Source organism: Manduca sexta, chromosome 7 (genome assembly GCF_014839805.1).
Source record: "Manduca sexta isolate Smith_Timp_Sample1 chromosome 7, JHU_Msex_v1.0, whole genome shotgun sequence".
In the NCBI taxonomy this organism is placed as follows: Eukaryota; Metazoa; Arthropoda; class Insecta; order Lepidoptera; family Sphingidae; genus Manduca; species Manduca sexta.
Genome location: NC_051121.1, coordinates 1,736,114 through 1,755,014, shown reverse-complemented (window position 1 = coordinate 1,755,014; position 18,901 = coordinate 1,736,114). Strand labels below are relative to the sequence as shown.

The 18,901-nt window shown below is 35.2% G+C and overlaps 1 protein-coding gene across 7 annotated transcripts in view; it reads left to right on the top strand.

Moving 5' to 3' along the window:
• LOC115455567 overlaps positions 1 to 18,901 on the top strand; it is a 158,558-nt gene that overhangs the window by 113,165 nt on the left and 26,492 nt on the right. For 3 of the 7 annotated variants that reach the window (XM_030184194.2, XM_030184197.2, XM_030184195.2), the window contains exons 2-3: positions 4,857 to 4,970; positions 7,524 to 7,640. In XM_030184194.2, the coding sequence (XP_030040054.1) occupies positions 4,908 to 4,970; positions 7,524 to 7,640 (180 nt within the window). In that variant the 5' untranslated portion in view covers positions 4,857 to 4,907. Of the gene's footprint in view, positions 1 to 4,856; positions 4,971 to 7,523; positions 7,641 to 17,535; positions 17,899 to 17,922; positions 17,942 to 18,901 lie in introns of those variants that run through there. The other 4 variants (XM_030184192.2, XM_030184193.2, XM_030184199.2 and 1 more) reach the window with 3 other exon arrangements.

Here is an 18,901-nt window from a genome sequence, read left to right as displayed (position 1 = left end):
TAATAAAATAGATAGGAACAAAAAACTGTCATATTACAAATCTTTTTGACAGGACGAAGTCTGTCGGGTCCGCTAGGATATCCGCCCTGTGGAATGGGGGCGTTTGGAGAATACCACCACGGTAAACCCCTGCCTGTCGTAAGAGGCGACTAATAGGGGCCACGAAGGGGGTCGTCGGCGGGCAGCAGGGGGCTGTCCGTCCTAGTGAGCGCGCACTTTTCAGTGCGTGTAGTGCGTTCATCGCACACTTTCGGTTGACCCCGGGATGGGCGGCAGTGTGGTGTTGACCTCACGCTGCCGCTGACGCTGAGAGCGTCCTTCGGTGCGCGGGGGCTTAGGAGCCCCCCCCATTTAGGAGACGGGCCGCAAGGCGGCACCGCGCAGGGGCGGCCGCGGACGAAACTCGGACCTGCTGTCTCGAGGTAGCACGCAGTCGTCCCTATGCGCCGAAGAGGGTCAACGCGGAGTTTTAGTTGGTAGGTCGTTGCGTAGGGACTAGGGTCCGCTAGGATATAATATAAATGCTGGATAATGTATACTTTTATAATATCTACCCACAATTACAAATAGACGATTTATTTTGAGAAATCTGTAGACAAAGATACCGTTTTGTAAAATATCACATACCAAATGGCATCATTTAACTATTTATACCAGCAATTGTTTTCCTTATTTGTTTCCTGTTGTAGGCGGTAATGTAGGCAGGTAACGTTGGGAATCTTGTATAGTTTGCTTTGTTATCATATTTGTTTTATTTCGAGAATTTCCTAAAAAGCCCAACGAACGAACCAATAGGTCACATGATGTTGAATATCTTTAAATTATAAATCCTGCCTTGGTGGCGGGGTTGTATTGCATGGGTAGTTCAACACGGCTCTGAGGTCCCGTGTTGGAATCCCTAGTCAGGCAATGATATTGTGTTCTATGCTCAGTATCAGCCTGGATTATCAATGATGTATGTCTGATTGTTTACCATAAATTCCGATTTTTAAAGGAAAGGTTTAAGGATTAGCAGAGAATGCAGATTATTTAGGTTTCTGCATCTTAAGTAGATTGCTGTAGGTTATTATAATAGTATTGCCTTGCTTTATAAGTAGTAGGTATCTTATGGATGTACATTTTGTAATTGAGAGAGAATGTCCTTTTCAAAACAAGATATTAAATTAATTATAATAATTTGAATATTTGTTATATAAATACAATATAAACTCTATTATTTCCTTTTGGAAAAAGAAAACTATTTATATATTAATAATTTTTTTTTCGAGTGTTGTTAGAAGTAAACGCAGGAACAAACTAAACGGTTTTGGATGAAATTTAACATAATAGTAGATTCCTGAATTAACTCAAATCAAAATGACCCTGTGCAGGTCCCCACACACTGTCTCACGATTAGATGTATAATACATATTATAGTTAATATGTGAAGTTTGCAAGCATCATAGTGGTCAGTTGCAGCGGCCCGACGCGTCGTCGCGGCGCCGACCTTCCGCGTCTCACGGCTTGAGAATTATGTTTTATATTACGATTGTGTAGAAAATATACATCATATGTATGATATTAGAGACATATATACTGCCATGCTAAGCGCATTAGCGGTATGTCAGGGAAACCTTATTTCGAGATAATCGAAGTTTTGTAAATACAGTTTTATAGTTTTGTATGTAAAACTGAGATAGAGACTCTCTTGTAAATTGTTTTTTAACAAGTTCTAATCAAGATACCGTTACTTAGGTAAGTTCATTGGACGGGTATTTCTTTAAGCTATCTGACGACTAAAAATCAGATCTTAATTTTTTTGAGATACCGCTTTTGAGCTTAGCACGCCAGTATAGTTATATCGTAGAAATATATATTGAAGAAATAGAAAACCAAAAAACAGGGGTTTTGGCGTAAATATTTGATATTCATGGATGGTTTTTGTAACAATGTTAGCAGAAATATAGACGAATATAAAAATTATTTTGTAACGCAAAGTCAAAATGACTATATTATTATATAACACAATATCATTTCCCATATTACTACACAAAGTTTTATAGAAAGTGAAATTACGATTGTGTACAAAACTACATTTTATTCTTCAATTAAACTCATTTAAGTAATAAAAAATTAAGCTAACTTGTGTAATAAGCCACGTATGAACAGTAAAAGATGAATAGTTTAATAAAATTATATTTTTATAATTTGATCAATATTATAAAATATGCAACGATCGCATCATACAAATTTGGCTAATATTATACAACAAAGTATTACTCGGGGTTTGTCCGTTTGAAAATCGTTTCTCGCTACAGAAGTCCCTAAATCACTAGATATTTATATGACAATTGGTAAGACGCCAGCGCTATCTATTTTAAAAATAAGATTAAAAGTCCCCACAATTTCCTATGGGAGCAAATTATCGGGATAAAAATACCCTATATGTTAACCCAGGACATGATCTATCCGTGTACCAAATTTAATCGAAATCCGTACAGCTGTTTCTGCGTTTACTTCTTACAAACATAGTAACATTTTCACAAGCTTTCGCTTTTATAAGATCAGATTATCTCTACCAATAACTAATACGATAATAAATATATGTAACACCTTAATCCTTACTCTTAGTAGTATAAGTATGCAATTTTGTATAAAAGCTTGTGCTTATAGATTACATTGTATTCGCAAGTCCGTGCATTACCATGTTGAAGCAGGAAACTTAAATGTCTGAGATGCGAGCTTTGTGACTCATCGGCGAACTGGCGCGGGCTTGAAAAATAAACAACGTTGCGATGCCGTCTGATTCTTTATCGCTGTGAACTTATTATCAATTATTATATTAATCATCGTTTAATTGACGTTATAACACTACTTTAATGTTAATTTTTGAGTCAAAGACAAGGATAATAATATAAGTTCAATTATTATTCCTAAGTACGTACATTTGGTTGGAATTATTCGACTTATCTATATATCAGACATTTCTAATTATGGGCAGTCATAACGAGTCGAAAAAATAAATAGTAGTTACCAGATTTCTTTAATAAACATACCAAGGAGGGCCAGTTATGAATTATATATACCCACGACCTCCTTAATTCTCCACAAACACTCCACACATTGCAATCACAAATACACGATTGTAGCTACGTAAAAAAAATGAACTTAACGCATGATAAAGCTCATTACTCATTATTTGTTTACTATCTCGATAAGTTATTTATCAGTAAGACCCTGTTTACGTGGGCGGAGAGGAAACCACACGCTCCCATGTCTACATTACTTGCGAAACAAACCTCATTCCATGACTCACAACCTGTTTATAATAAAACTTATCCGGTTTTGAACTCTTGAATGTGATTATGTCATTCCTTTCCTTTATTATGGGAATTATGCATTTTGGTGTTTTTGTAAATTCTTTAATCAAGGCTAACCCGTGATAGACCGATGTGGAATAAAGCCTGTACAGAGAGAAGGAGGTCCGTTATCTATTCCCAGCGGAGGGATAATATTTGTATAATACTGAGCTGGTGTGTTCCTTATACCCTAAAACATTTAGTTCTGTAAATACTCCGGCGACAATCTTCGTTGTTTAATATTGATCAAACAGTACCTAGGCTTGGCTCCTCGAGGTCCTTTCCTATCATATTCAATGAATGTTCTAACAAACTAAGAGTTTTAAAGTGACCACCGTACACAAGATGTTGATACCCGCCATAACGACTCACGTAAGCTTGTCGCGTTCCATGATCAGTCTGTGTATATCTGGTTCTAATAGACCGGCATAATTGTGTCGACTGTCGAGGGGCAATCATCCGTCGTAAGTCGACATTCTATTGGGTCTCTCTCCACTTACCATCAGGTGCAGTGGTGCCACTGAGACATGCCAATAAAAAAAAATCAAAACATTTTAAATAAATCATACAGCGTTAAATCGAATGATCCAATTCAAATAACACAACAATTTACCGGGAAAATTATGTTAAAATGGTACAATTGCAAAAACAATCATTTTCCTCATGTATCGTGTCACACCGCAACCGCAAAACCTTGTTGTAACGAGGCTAATACTAAACGCTATACTCATGAAGCAGAAAAACCCTGAGCCATTCTGCTGTGGAAACGTCTCGCTGGAGTCCGTCTCTATTCATAATTATATCAGCCCTGTATTATATACTGTCCCACAGTTGAGCACGGGCCTCCTCTTCTACTGAAAATAATTAGCCCTTAGTCCAACATGCTTGCCTAGTGTAGATGGGTAGACTTCACACACCCTTAACAATTTCTATAGAGAACTTCTCTAGTATGTAGGTTTTCTCACGGTTTTCCTTTACCATAAAAGCAAGAGATAACTCACAAAGAATAGAAAAGAACCCTTGGGTCTCCATAAGAATTTCGAGATATGTGAGTCTGCTAATCCGCACTAGACCAGCGTGGCGGACTAGTGCTTCTCAATAGTAGAAGGGGCCCACGTTTAGTAGTTGGACAGTATATAAAACAGGGCTGATATTATAATTTAAATTAAAAAAAAGTCTCCATCGCCTATAATCTGTAACATTAATATCCCAAATATTATACAGTGTGTGCTTTCTACTCATACCACCTACTCATACCTCGAAATTATTTAGGAATTATATTTTGTTTGACATTCTCTATACGCAAACATAATATATTTATTTTCCTATAATAATTAGTAATAACTGTGGTATTTAAATAAGGTAAATATTGTCTATAATTGTAAAAACCATGAAGTAGTCAATTAGGTCAATTTGAAGTTTGAAGCTTTAAATTTAATACGTCCTCAAAGCCCTCGAATGTATATAACGCATCTTTTAATTCCCGAGCAATGTTTTAAATGTGAAATATGTTTCCAGTGTGATAATTTAGTATAAGTGAAGTCTGTGATGTTTAACTAAGTGCCAAAGATGAGTCGCTCTTGGAAGCGGAGGTTCTGTTGGATTACAGAAGGAAAACTATTTCAATTATGGGTTTGTTCTTATTTATTATGTTAATAATAGTTTGACACTGCGAAGTTTGTTTAACAGAACGATAAGTCTAGCAAGCTTGAGAAGAACAATAATTCGATTTTTTTTAAACTTTGTTAAATGGTTTGTCTTTCATATTAACGTGTAGTGTTAGTAATAGTCTTCGTTTTCATTTGGCTATGGTCGATCAAAAACAGTAATTACAATACTTTACACACAAAACATCTTGGTCGAAATTAAAGAAATCATCTTTCATTTCTCTTAGTTAATTAATCATTGTATTATCGATAAAAGGTTTCAATGCCTCACTCGGAATAACGTATAAAAGTTAGTATCACGCTTTAGCATAGCAATATAGCATCTCGTATTTCTAGTGCCAATGTCCTTTAAATTGAGAAAACTAATCTCACAACCCTAACTCTAGCATTCATTTTCAATGCTTACCTACTTATTGAACTATTCGATAGAGACTGCCCTATGACTCATTGTAAACATTGTAGTATTCACATACTTTTCATTTAATTTTTATATGCAATTTCTCAATTTAATTCACTTAACTGCACTATACCTTGATAAAGAGTTAAACAATGACTCACTAGGAATAATACTCTTTCGTACAAATCTTCCTTCAATGAAATGCATGAGACTATCATTTTATCCCATTTCGTTAATCAGTCGTCTGAACTTAGGTCTGATAGAGTCTTCACACAATGACTCACTAGGAATAACACTCTTTCACATGAATCTTGATGCGGCAAAATGACATTCGCAATTTGTCCCATTTCGCTAATCATCAATCTGCTGAACTATGGTCTGGTAGTCTCCAATGACTCACTGGCAATATAGCAAATTTTGATATTTTTTTGGAAATGCAACATACGGTTCAATGCTTATCAATGGCTCAATATCTCAAACGCTTTCATATAGGCCTTTGTTCGCATGATGTGTGATATTCTATTTCATTAATTAGTTGAATTATTGTCTGATGAGACTCCAAACAATGACCCACTGGGAATGTGGCACTTTCATACAAATCTTTATGAAAGTTCGTATATTGTCCCATTTAGTTAATCAAATGACTGCACTACGATCTGATAATGTCTACACGATGATTCACTCGCATATCGTGCACTTCTGTACATTACATTTTGCATTCTTATTCCCTTTGTTTATTCATCATTCTATTTAACTATCATTTTTGCTATATTGTTCAGCATTCATTATTTATGTAGGAATAACTTTTTTATACTTGCTTAGTTATACATCTTTTATGTGAAGTGCGGAGACATTGTTATGACTTAACAAATGTACTTGGATTCGTAATTCCTGAGATGTGAGACTATGTCTCAGGGTGGATAAAGGCGATCGAAACAGAATTACTATTTCAAACTAAATGGTGTTATTGCTGCTTAGAAGTTTAGCTTCTTCGAGGTTTTGGCAACTCGAAAGTCCTACTCATTAGTAAAATTTCAACAATGTTTTTTTCGTGCGATGTAAGTAGCCTAATACTTTGGCTACATGGTTGTTTTGATCCTTCTGATTGCCAAATTTCATTCCTATCCTCCTGCAGTCATTCACTTCCGACATGTACACATCTTCATAAAATTTAATTCCGCTGGACTACAGCTACCTCGTTCTATTCAGTAGCAATAGCTGGTACCCTGTAAACAATGACTCATCCGGTATGGCACACTTGCTCACACATTTGCTTCTGTGAAATGTATTGATATCGCGAGAGGATGCTGCGCGTGCGCACCCGATAGCTTATCATCTCGTCTGTGGGACAGTTACCCAGTTATGAGAAGTTTTCGATATATTTTGTAGTCTGGATAGATGTGTAGAGTTCTGTAATTACAATTAATGAGATGAGATGGTGTACTAGGGTGCTGATGACAGTCCAATGTCATGCAGTATGTACTTTGCAATTGAAAGTTCTGCGTATTACCGACTATGTTATAAAGCACTTGGTAATATTACAGACTGTGAATCAGTTAAGTTCTTGATGGTAATGATATTTCTCTTAAGCATAATTTAAACGTTTATAGTATCTGGGTGTCGAACGTAGGTTCCATTGAAGGTAGCAGGTATTAACTTCCGATAGAGCTATGGAAATAGTGTAGCTGTGGTCTCAAACTCACATCTAACTCCTGATTTTTTAAAACATGAGAAGTAAGTAAACACCTATAAAAGCCAATGTATGGAGACATTATAGTGAAAATTCGACGAAATTCCTTAAATAAAGATTTAAAATCCCCCTGATTTAGATACTTGTCGAGTACAGACGAATACTCACGAACACGAGTGTGTAAATAAATTATTCGGATGTAATCGTTACTCATAATTCAGTCATATTTATTTCTGAAGTAATTCCTCGGATCATTGATCACAAATGAGGCAGAAAACGTTTTAGAATATATACCATTAAAGTCCAAGATTTTTGTAGTAATTATAAATTATCTTAAACATAAAAATAAAAAATTACCAAAATTTCTCCTCAATAGATGTCGCTGTTCCGAATTCTTCACCGAAACAATAAGTGTTAAATCTTGTCGACAGGCGGAGCTAGTGGCGGCGGTGAGACGGCGCGGTCGTGGAGACGGCAGTGATGATGATGAGGACCTGGGCTTGCCGCGCAGCCCGCCTGCATCGCCGCCCACTGATAAGGGTGATAAGGTAAGATTTATTGAGCTGGTAGAAGTTCCTATCTATGGTAAAATGTGTGGGTACGTTATTGGACTGGTTCGGACAGTTTAAAGTTCGTTAGATAAAATATATCTAGGCTAGGGAATAGGTTCCAGTTTATTTGAATTATCCGTGAATTAAAGATTTAGATTCTTAGACATAGATTCTTAAGCAGGACAGTTCTTTTTGCTTAAATTAGAACATCTTGAAGTCTATAAGAACATCTTGATGACAATTTATCACCAATTACCAAAGCATAAGATGTATCCAAGATTTTGTGACTTATTTTACGTTCTGAGATGTAATTTCAAAAATATACTCAATTTTAATAAGGTTTAAATAACGTTTCCTTTAATAAAACTGGTAATAATAATTTGCCAATCACTAAGTATAAACCACTTATCTCAATGGCTTTAGTGCTTAGAATGCACTCTTGGTACGTGGAAGTTCTTATCGTAGTCATTAAATATTCGATAACAAATAACGTTAAATTAATGTAAATAATATAATTGCTGTCCCTGATCGTTCGCGCTTTATGTGAAATTAAACAGTTTGCATTAATTATTATCTAAAATACATTACACATTAGCGACCATTAAAAGTGATAATTGTAAATAGCGCCACCTATCGTAAATAACACGCATTATTCAGTCACGTAATAGCGTAGTTAAACAAGAACTACTAACTAATCACATAGATGGCGCTGTAATAAAGTTTTGTGTTGCGTTGCGTAAATGTTACTAACAAAATTTACTGCAATACTAAATAGGAATTAAGTGTAGTTTAGCCATTTACACCGGCAGTTTCTGTAATATCCTATTAAAAATAATCTGCGAAGGCCGGTAACCCAATAATTTGCGTTCGTAATCTCGCTTTACATAATATCCGGCGATTTTCGCAAAGCCGCCCTAATCTTAGGATATTGTGATTGTCAAGATAAGCTGTAGGTGTTTATGTACGTATAATTTGAATATCTCTGATAAATATTCGCAATATGACAATTGACAACTGTTTGTAAAATATTAAAATGATTTCTTTTATTAACCGATTTTAAAAAAAGGTATCTAAGTAAAATTGTCAGTTAAGCTAATCAAATACATGAAATATATACTAAAACAATATTCAATTTAAAGTCGGCACCGACCAAATATATAAATTCGTATAGGTACATGTACGATGTTAAAAAAATATTTATTTGTAGTTGTTTTGGAAGTCGATTTTATTTCTTGTTATTACAATTTACACTGTCTGACATCTTGACTACACTAAGCTACACTTAAGAAAAAACTACGCGGTAGTGTGCTCAAATTGTCTGACGACTATTATAGCCGGGATTAGATCTATAAGTCTGAAGTTTATACTCTACAGTCTTAATAGTTTTATCCCTCTGGCTCAATGTGAGCTGGTACACTTACTTTCAAAATTATTGTGGACGACTCTAAATGCAAGTTTGTTACACGATTTGCCTCTAATAAGAGAGCGCAGAGAAGCCTCAGAAATGTAGAAATTAGTTACTGGACATTATTATAAAAATGTATTCTTATTTTATAATTTTTTATAATATGCACATCAACAATACGTTTACTCAAAAACAATATAATTAACTAGTTTTTACTTGTGGTTTTGCCTGCGTTAGGAGTTTCCCGGTATAAAAGTTCCGCTATATATTTTCCCGAGACATAATGTAGCCTATAACCTTCCCAGCGTCTTAAACTATCTTCATACTAGTTTTCATAAAAATCAGTTCAGTAGATTTTGAGAAAATCGATAACATACAGACAAATAGAAAAGGGAACTTTGTTTTATAATAGGTATAGATAGTTATAAGTGTTAAACTATGTTTTAAAAAATATTTAATATCAGTACAATAATAAAAAAAAAATATCAGCCCTGTATTATATACTTGCCCACTGTTGAGCACGGGCCTCCTCTACTACTGAGAGGGATTAGACCTTAGTCCACCACGCTGGCCTAGTGCGGATTGGTAGACTTCACACACCTTCGAAATTCCTGTAGAGAACTTCTCGGATGGGCGGGTTTCCTCACGATGTTTTCCTTCACCGTTAAAGCGAATGATAAATTTACAAAGAATACACACATGATTTTTTAAAAAAAGTCAGAGGTGTCTGCCCTTGGTATTTGAACCTGCGGACATTCGTCTTGGCAGTCCGTTCCACACCCAACTAGGCTATCGCCGCTTTTTGCACCAGTACAAACTACATAAAAAATCTTCATCACGAATAAATAAACAAGTGACAAGTAACAGTTCTCTTCTACTAATTTCAAGTCGGTAAAAACAATCAACAGATCAAAGATGAACGTGCCGACACTCAGTGCAAACAAAAAAAAAACTGACAAGGGAAATTTTAGCGGTTTTTAACAGTTCTTACTAGTTGTGCCGCGCAGTTTTGCCCGTCAATGCGCGGTATATAGAGCGTGACCGCCGATTTATGATAGTGTCATTCTGTAAAGCAATTATCTTACAATTATCTCATTAGCTAAAAATCTCCAAGACTTCGATTAACGAAATCATACCGATTTCGTTTCGTTGTTTATTTCCCTGACGGTATTTATTGCTGATTAATTGTTACAAGATTCGAGTGGTATCCAAGACGTACTACAATAGGCCATCAATAACGTGGTCTCTAATTTTTCGTCTCAATACAAGAAATAAAGTATTTTTTTGCACACAGTTCTTAACAATAGGGGTATGTTTTGTTCTTTAAATCAATGTCATAAAAAAACTAAAAAACAGATTTGTTTTATTGCTGTGAATGACGAGACGAGCTTGCCGTTCGCCTGGTGGTAAGCGATACGACCGTCTATAACCAGTAGAAACACCATCCAACACCTTGAATTACAATGTATTGTTTGGTATTCCACTGCGCTCGCCATCACATGAGATGTTAAGTCTTATGTCCAGTAGTTACACTGGCCACAATGTCCTCCAAACCGGAACACGACAGTGACTACACACTGCTCGGCGGTAGAAATAGGCATAGCGGTGGTACCTACCCAGGGGGACTCTCTTAGAGATCTACCAGTAAAGATAACATTCCGTAAAACTAATCAGAAAACAGATCATTGATATATGTTTTTTATTAGCTAACGTTTATGTCATGTATTAACCTCTATATTGAGTTAGATCGTCGCTTCGATTACATCTAACATGTAATAGTTTACAAGTGGCGCCACGTTACAAAACAAGTCTGTCGGTACAGTTTGCCGACGCAAGAACTCGTGCACTTTCACCATTCTCGACACCCATGCACTAACACAGATAACTAAATACTAGATGTGATACATAAATTACATACACACACAAACCATCACTCATTTATTCCCGAAGGGGTATGCAGAGGCGCAACCAAGGCACCCACTTTTCGCCAAGTGTGTTTCGTCCCATGATAGGGGGCGAGCCTATCGCCATATCGGGCACGAATTCCACACTCCGAGCTGATACTAAGCATAAAAACCCGAATATCAGTTTGCCCGACCCAGGATTCGAACCCAGGACCTCAGAGCGCTGTCGTACCGCGCATGCAGTACAACTACTCCACCGAGGCAGTCATACGTATATTAAATCGTTTAAAAATAGCATATAATAATATGTGTAATAAAAAATATTGCAAAAGCAGAGAATAGTATGTGTAGTGAAGTATTCTGGTGCTTATAGCTCAGCTTTTTCTTTTTAAGCACTAGCCTCATGATTATATTGCCACTACTAACAAAATAAGTTAGACTAAGCCATTGTTATATGTACTCTGATATTAATGAATAAATAAATATATGTACTGTAATTATTAGATTTGACAAAGTATTAGGTCGATTAAATATCACTTATGTACGCTGGTATCTTTTTATTGATAGCGAGAGTTAGAAAGAGATTGATACATTTAGAGGACTATGTCGAAAGAAAAGACCAAGAACTATATAACAATTCACTGTTAACATATTAAAACATCAATAAAAGGTTGTATGGAAGTATATATGTTTGTTTTTCTTTCACGAAAAATCTACTGAACGGATTTCGATGAAACTTTACAGTAATATTGGATCAGATCAGAATAACACATAGGCTACAATTTATAATGACTATGTGTAACTTGGTCATAATATAACGATACATATCAAGTAAGTCGGAAAAAAATTATCCCGTAAAACTCCTTCACGCGAACCCGCGAGCAAAAGCTAGTTATTTTATATATGCTTGAGCTCCCTGCTTTGAATAGACTATCCCGCCTTCACATCGGTCTCTGCAACTCATATAAACCAGAGTCAAGGGCAACATGTCCCCGGCTTCATTAATATCTGACTTCTTGCACCGAAATAGTAAAGTAAAGAGATATTTGTCCACTTCCCTTTAAAGGAAAGTGGGGAACAAATCAGATAAAACAGAACTAAGGAGAGAACAGATAAGGATGTCACGAAAGTGACATTTTAAACTATTGACAATGTGGATTGAGTTTATTTACAACAAGAAACAACCCTAATATCTAAAGAAACTGCAACTTTTTTGTAATATTACTACTAATAACTATTTCTCCTACTACTTTAAATCACAGTTAATCAACACTATTCATAATTGGCATAAATAAGCCGAAGCGTACACATTATAAGCCGTTATCGCAAAACAGTAAAAACTATACAATTTCACTGCTATTTACCCGTGTACACCACTAATTAGGGATAAATGACACATGGCATGCAATTAGGGTTGTCACTTAAGATAAGTAAAAAGAAATAAAACTTGATGAGAAAGCACTGCGAGGAAAGCTACACACCTAAAAACTTCTTCATGTGAATTTCGAAGGTTTGTGTCTGCTAACGAACTAGGTCAGCTTGGTGGTCTTAGGGCTGAACAGGTCAGTAGTAGACCAACTCTATTCCCAGCAGTGGGACCGTAAGTAATAACGACAGGGCTGATATTATTACTTGATCAAAGTAACTTACTTTGATATAAACTGGCCTAAAACAAGGTGATAACAATTTTTGATGGGCTGATCTTCTCATAAAAGAAATACATATGTCTATACATGTGTATATGTCTTTACATGTGTATATCCCATTATTGTATAATATATAAGCCGACTATGCGTCCGCACGTCTCCTGGCCCTCTCATCGAAAATCAGCGCTGCAGTACCACTTACCTGGTACAACAGCATTCAGCTGAATGAGAGGTGCCATTGCTGGTATTTGTTTATTTATTTATTATTATTATTTTCTATTGTCAGTAATTAATATTACTTACATAAACAATTATTTATATTTAGACGTTCGTATTGTTGTTGTTTTGTTATGTGTTTTAATGCCAGCAATAAATACATCTTTCTTTCTTTCTTTCTTTCTCTTTAGGTTTTATTATGAGTCATAAAGATCAAAAACGTAAATAAAAGAAAGCCTTAGTATGTTATTTAATCACTTTTTGTTTGTTTTGTATCCCCTATTATTAATACTCGATACGCAAAACCACCGACAAACGGTAGAAATCATGATATATAAAAAAAAAATTAACAAAAAATTTAACCAAAAAATTTTGTAGTCGGTTAAAAATAGGAAAAAAGTTTTAGTATTCCCTGGCAGCCCTGTGTCGCATCCAGCGCCAGCGCCTGCACAGCAGCGACACTCCATTGTTCGGCACCGTTGTAACGGATCGTTCAACACGGGTTTATCATGTAGGTTTTATACATGTACTTGAACATGACTGCCTCGGTGGCGTAGTTGTTGTACACGGTATGGCAACTGCGCTGAGGTCCTAGGTTCGTATCCTGAGTCGGGTCAAAATGATTGACTGGATTTTTCCATCTTAAAAAACAACGCAGTCGCAGCTGGGGAGTCGGGTAGGCGGTGTGATACCCTGTGCTTTGGAAAGTACGTAAAACGGTTGTTCCAGCGCCGGACCGAAGCATATAGCATTCAATTGTTGAAAATAAAAATTACAATAAAAGGTAACTTGGAGATTTTTTACCTGTGAATCACAAGTATTATAACACAACAGTTGAAGTAATCGATCGATAGCGTAAATGACCAATGACGTCAGACGAAACCCTGTGCTGTGTCGAGGTTAAATCAATTATACACAAGTATTCGCTCCTACGCATTTTATGTCCAGTTTCACACATCATTCATTCCTGAAAGGCTAGGCAGAGGTTCGTCGACCAGCTTACAACGGCCCATGATGAAATGAGAGCGAGACTATCGCACTATGACCAACAATAAAAACAAGGGTCTCTGTTGTAAATTTACAAATCGAGAACACAATTTACAAAATTATCACTTTTAGGGCCTTAAACGTAACATTGAAGAAACAGTCATATAATACCAAAAAGGAATTACTTTTAACCAGTGGCGTAGCGTGAGTTCTTTTGGAATGAAGTGATACATGAAATCCCCTAGTCTTCACACCCTTCCCTGCTAGTCACTAGTACATACATCTAAATATATATAACTCAAAGGTTGACTGACTGACATAGTGATCTATCAACGCACAGCCCAAACCACTGGACGGATCAGGCTGAAATTTGGCATGCAGGTAGATGTTATGACGTAGGCATCCGCTAAGAAAGGATGTTGATTAATTCTACCCCCAAGGGGATAAAATAGGGGATGAAAGTTTGTATGAAACTTTGTCAATTTTAAACCGATCGGGCTGAGATTTTGCATTCATAAAGCTATTATGATGTAGGCATCCCCTAATAAAGGATTTTGATAAATTCTAACCCTAAGGGGATAAAATACGGGATGAAAGTTTGTATAAATCTTCTTAGATTTTCGACTAATTGAACTGAAATTAAAGATTGGAGCTGCTATGATGAAGACGTTCGCTTAAATAGGATTTTGATAAATTCAACCCCTATGGGGATAAAATTAGTTTGAACCTATGAGTACTGGGAAAATATGTAGCAAGACTTTTTTTCTACAGTGGACTTTTATCCCGGAAAACTCCTTCACGCGGGCGAAGCCGCGAGCAAAAGTGACATAAGTACAAAAAATTTATATTCTTTGCACATTTTTGTCGTCACCCTAAAATCGCCAGTACCAACCCATAAACCCTCCCACGCCCTTCCCGCCCTTACTACATTAATTTCAAATGAAAAAATGGCCTGTGTTTACGTATAAAAACGTTTTTATAACGTCTGTTTATAGCTTACAGGCGATAAATGCAACACACTTGACCGACTAAGTCGATCGAAAGAAGGACAAACACTTTCGCAGTAACGTTAAGTAAGGATTATGACGCCTGGCCGACACGAAACGCACTCGCCACCACTCGCGTATTGATTCTGGCTTCGATTTTAATACATAACGTACCCACTGACTTGAATTTGTTGGAGAGATTAGAACAAAGGTTCCCAAACTATTTTCTCAAACCAGTTTCAAAATTTTGTTTTGGCCCCTGGGGTTCCGCCTGGACCACTTTGGGAATCAATGGTTTAGATCAGCGGTCGGCAACCTTTTGGCAAACAAGAGCCACAAGGTGGCAAAATTAACTAATGGCGGGCCATAGGTATAACATTAAACCTAGAAACCCTGCTTTAGATGCGCTTACTCTTAATTTAATACATTTATTTTGAGGTTTAAGCCTTATTCCAAAACAATCAGGGGTCACAAACAGAACGTTCGCGGGCCCCGTGTTGCCGACCGCTGGACTATAGATACTAAAACTCTTATTGAAATGGTAAATATTAAGACGCTTTGCTTGTTAAATTGGTAAACTTGCATCGAATCGGTAATTGATTTGTTAGTATAGCCTGACCAGGAAATTAAAACACTTGCCTGTTTACCCTTTTGTTTTTTCGTTCAAAATTACCCATCTCATTCCATATACTGCCATAACATAGCTTGGATTTATAATTCCCTAATCAGGCTATTAATCTAATAACGCGTAATTTTTTAAATTTATTTTTTTATTTATTTACAGAACAAATTAACTCCATACGTTACTCATAATCCATGCTATTTAAAAAGGAATACTAATTTTAATTGACACTAGTTGATGCTTTACATCTTTTTCTTGTCAATTCAAGATTATTTTGATAGAAATAACACGCGACCGATAAATGCTGCCTATCATGAAGATTTGACGAAAGTTGACTCATTCGTGTTGCGAACCTGCACTAAGATACACTTATCAAAAACAGTTTAGGTATCATTGACGTAAATATCACTCTTAGATTATGAAGCATTCGCACTTATGAAAGAAATTTGAATTTTCGGATTCGGTCTAAAGAATACTTTCCCTGGAATATTAGTAATCAAATTATTATAAATTTTAGCATACTAGGTGTTGCTTGCGGCTTCGCTCGCATGATAATCCTGCTACTAACGTTTCTAAACATTAAATCTGTTCACGACGCCTCATGTACCACATTAACTCCATCTACTAAAAAATAAGATTACAATAATTATAATACTTCCCTCGGGATCAATTATCGGAATTAAAAGTAGCCTATGTGTTAATGCGGGACTTGCTCTACCCGTTTGCTAAATTCATCTAAATCAGTTTAGCTATGTTTGAGTTTAGTTCTAACAAACATCCAAACATTTTCACAAACTCGCATTTGTTTTATATCAGCCCTGTATTATATACTTGCCCACTGCTGAGCACGGGCCTCCTCTACTACTGAGAGGGATTAGGCCTTAGTCCACCACGGTGGCCTAGTGCGGGTTGGTAGACTTTACACATCCTCGAAAATTCCTAATAGAGATTTTTTCAGGTATGCAGGTTTCCTCACGATGTTTTCCTTCACCGTTAAAGCAATCGATAATTCACAAAGAATATACACATAATTTTTAGAAAAGTCAGAGGTGTGTGCCCTTGGGATTTGAACCTGCGGACATTCGTCGTCGTTCCACAACCAACTAGGATGTCGCCGCTTTTTTTATTTGTTTTATAGAATGATATATATATATATATATATATATATATATATATATATATATATATATATATATATATAGTAGTATTTAATATTAGTAAATCAACCCGTGTTCTCCGTGATCGACACATTCTACCAGCTATATAGTAGCAACTTTCAAATTTATTTGTATTATATAAAAATGTTTTTTTTTTCTTATTAATAATGCATGTCATGTATAGGCACACTCTATATGTGAAAGAAGCTTTTTAATTGTTTCATTAAAGTCAGTTATTACCTAAACTCCATTTACCACACATGATTAGTGAAGATTCCATGATCAAATATTTTACAATTTAAAGCTCTACCAATATTCTGTTTTTGAGGCTAAAAAGCATCTCGCGTTATGATCACTTTCCCTGAGACCAGACTTTTTCTATTTATGAACAGAACAGAACGTATATTAGAACAGTGACTATTGTTCTTTTAAGGAAAAGGATTAAAGAACCAGGATTTGGAAAGATAATGATACTTTTTGAATTAATTAACCCAACTAGATTTATATTTCAAAGCTTTCCAATTTATTTATTGCCAACGACAACTTTCAGGGGAATTGTTATATTTTTGTCGTGACAGACTTAATTATAATTGAAACACCTCGGACGTCATACTATAGCCATTTAGTTAATTAATTTAGTGTCAATTATCCATACATTTTTACATCTATTGTGGTCCATTAATCAATAAATGCCAAGGTCAATGACGATTTTAATCGCCCTTTATTATTAGAATTGACCTCGAAAGGGCATAAATTTTATAAATCTACATTTATATGACTGGCATTTTCTTTGTTTACTACATAACTGTTTTTAATTCCCACACTGATTTACATTTATAGTAATGCATGAAAAGCAATACACCAACACGTCTTTACCAATCAAAGAAATATATATGGGCAGACGAAGCGTTTCCATACGTCAGACATTGCCATTTATGGCTTCACTATCTGATACTAACGCCCAGACCGACAGTCACACGGCGACCTTAGCTCAAAGCGCGCGCGTTACCGCCGAAAGGCATAGACATTTACGTGAAAAAGTATAAATGTCAAAAAAAAAAATAAGTAGTGTCTATAGATAAAAAAAAAAATTATTGTGGATCTAAAACTGTGATTATAATAACGCACTGGCTGTTAATGTTATAAAATAAAAATAATATATTTTAAATTTAGAATAAGTGTTAAATATTATTTAAATAAATAATTGTAATACATACATAATTTTAGTGATATTTAAAATATCTATAAACTATTGTAGTACTTTTGAAGTGTTAGTGTATAAAAAAGTTTTGTGAGTGAACGTAGAATATAATTTTTTACTGGATTAGTGAAGTATTTTTTTTTAAATTGATTTTTATGTTTCGTCCTAAAGTGTGTATGTATATAGATAAATAAGTATCCAAATGGCTTAATGTCAATATAAAGAGTGATTAACTTGATTAATGAAGCAATTTATATTCATTTAATATATTTCATAAATTTTGTTCTACATATAATATTTTGCTAAGTAATTGAAATACAATGAGCGTCTCATCGGAAACTGTCAAAATATGGAATATTTTATGATCTTAGACAACCTATTTAGTGTAACGGAAGTGAGACTCATAGATTCGGTTCTCGGTTAGGGCACATTTATATTGAAGTGTATTTCAAGCTTGACTGTAAACTAATAATATAGTACAGAATTCATGGTCATTTGACTATATTTCTTTATCTATTTTGTAATCTCAAGCATCATTCAGTTTGTCGTTGTCAACGGTGTGTTATCAGAGAATTTAACTACTATTAGTAGTCGGAATCATTATATCAAGGTCTTGTTTACATTATATAACTTACAGTCATATAATCTAACTATACAGCTTTTTTTATTTCAAAAATCAGATCCGAAAAATTTTTTGTCTCGGGAACCTCGTCATAAATGTGTATATTAAATCTAATATGATTTGAAATACACGCTCAAAAATTATTGTCCAAATTCCAATTGAATGTCGACTGACGAGAGACGATTAATTCTCGACAGTTGACAAGATTATGCCAGCCTGATATATATAGACTGATCCCGGAACGCGACACAATTACATATGAAATATATCCTACCACCAACAAAAAAAAATAATTAAAGATTGGGAAAATAAATCACCTTAACCTATGACACATATGATGATTACATTAAATCGTTAAGTATTTGATTTAATAACCGCCAACAGAATACATTTTGTGACCTAACTTATTATAATCTAATATGAATTTTTCTAAACACAATAATTTTAAAGCTTAACTTTTACTGGAGAAGGAATTAATTAATTTATTTATTTAAGGATCGAACTTTTTAAAA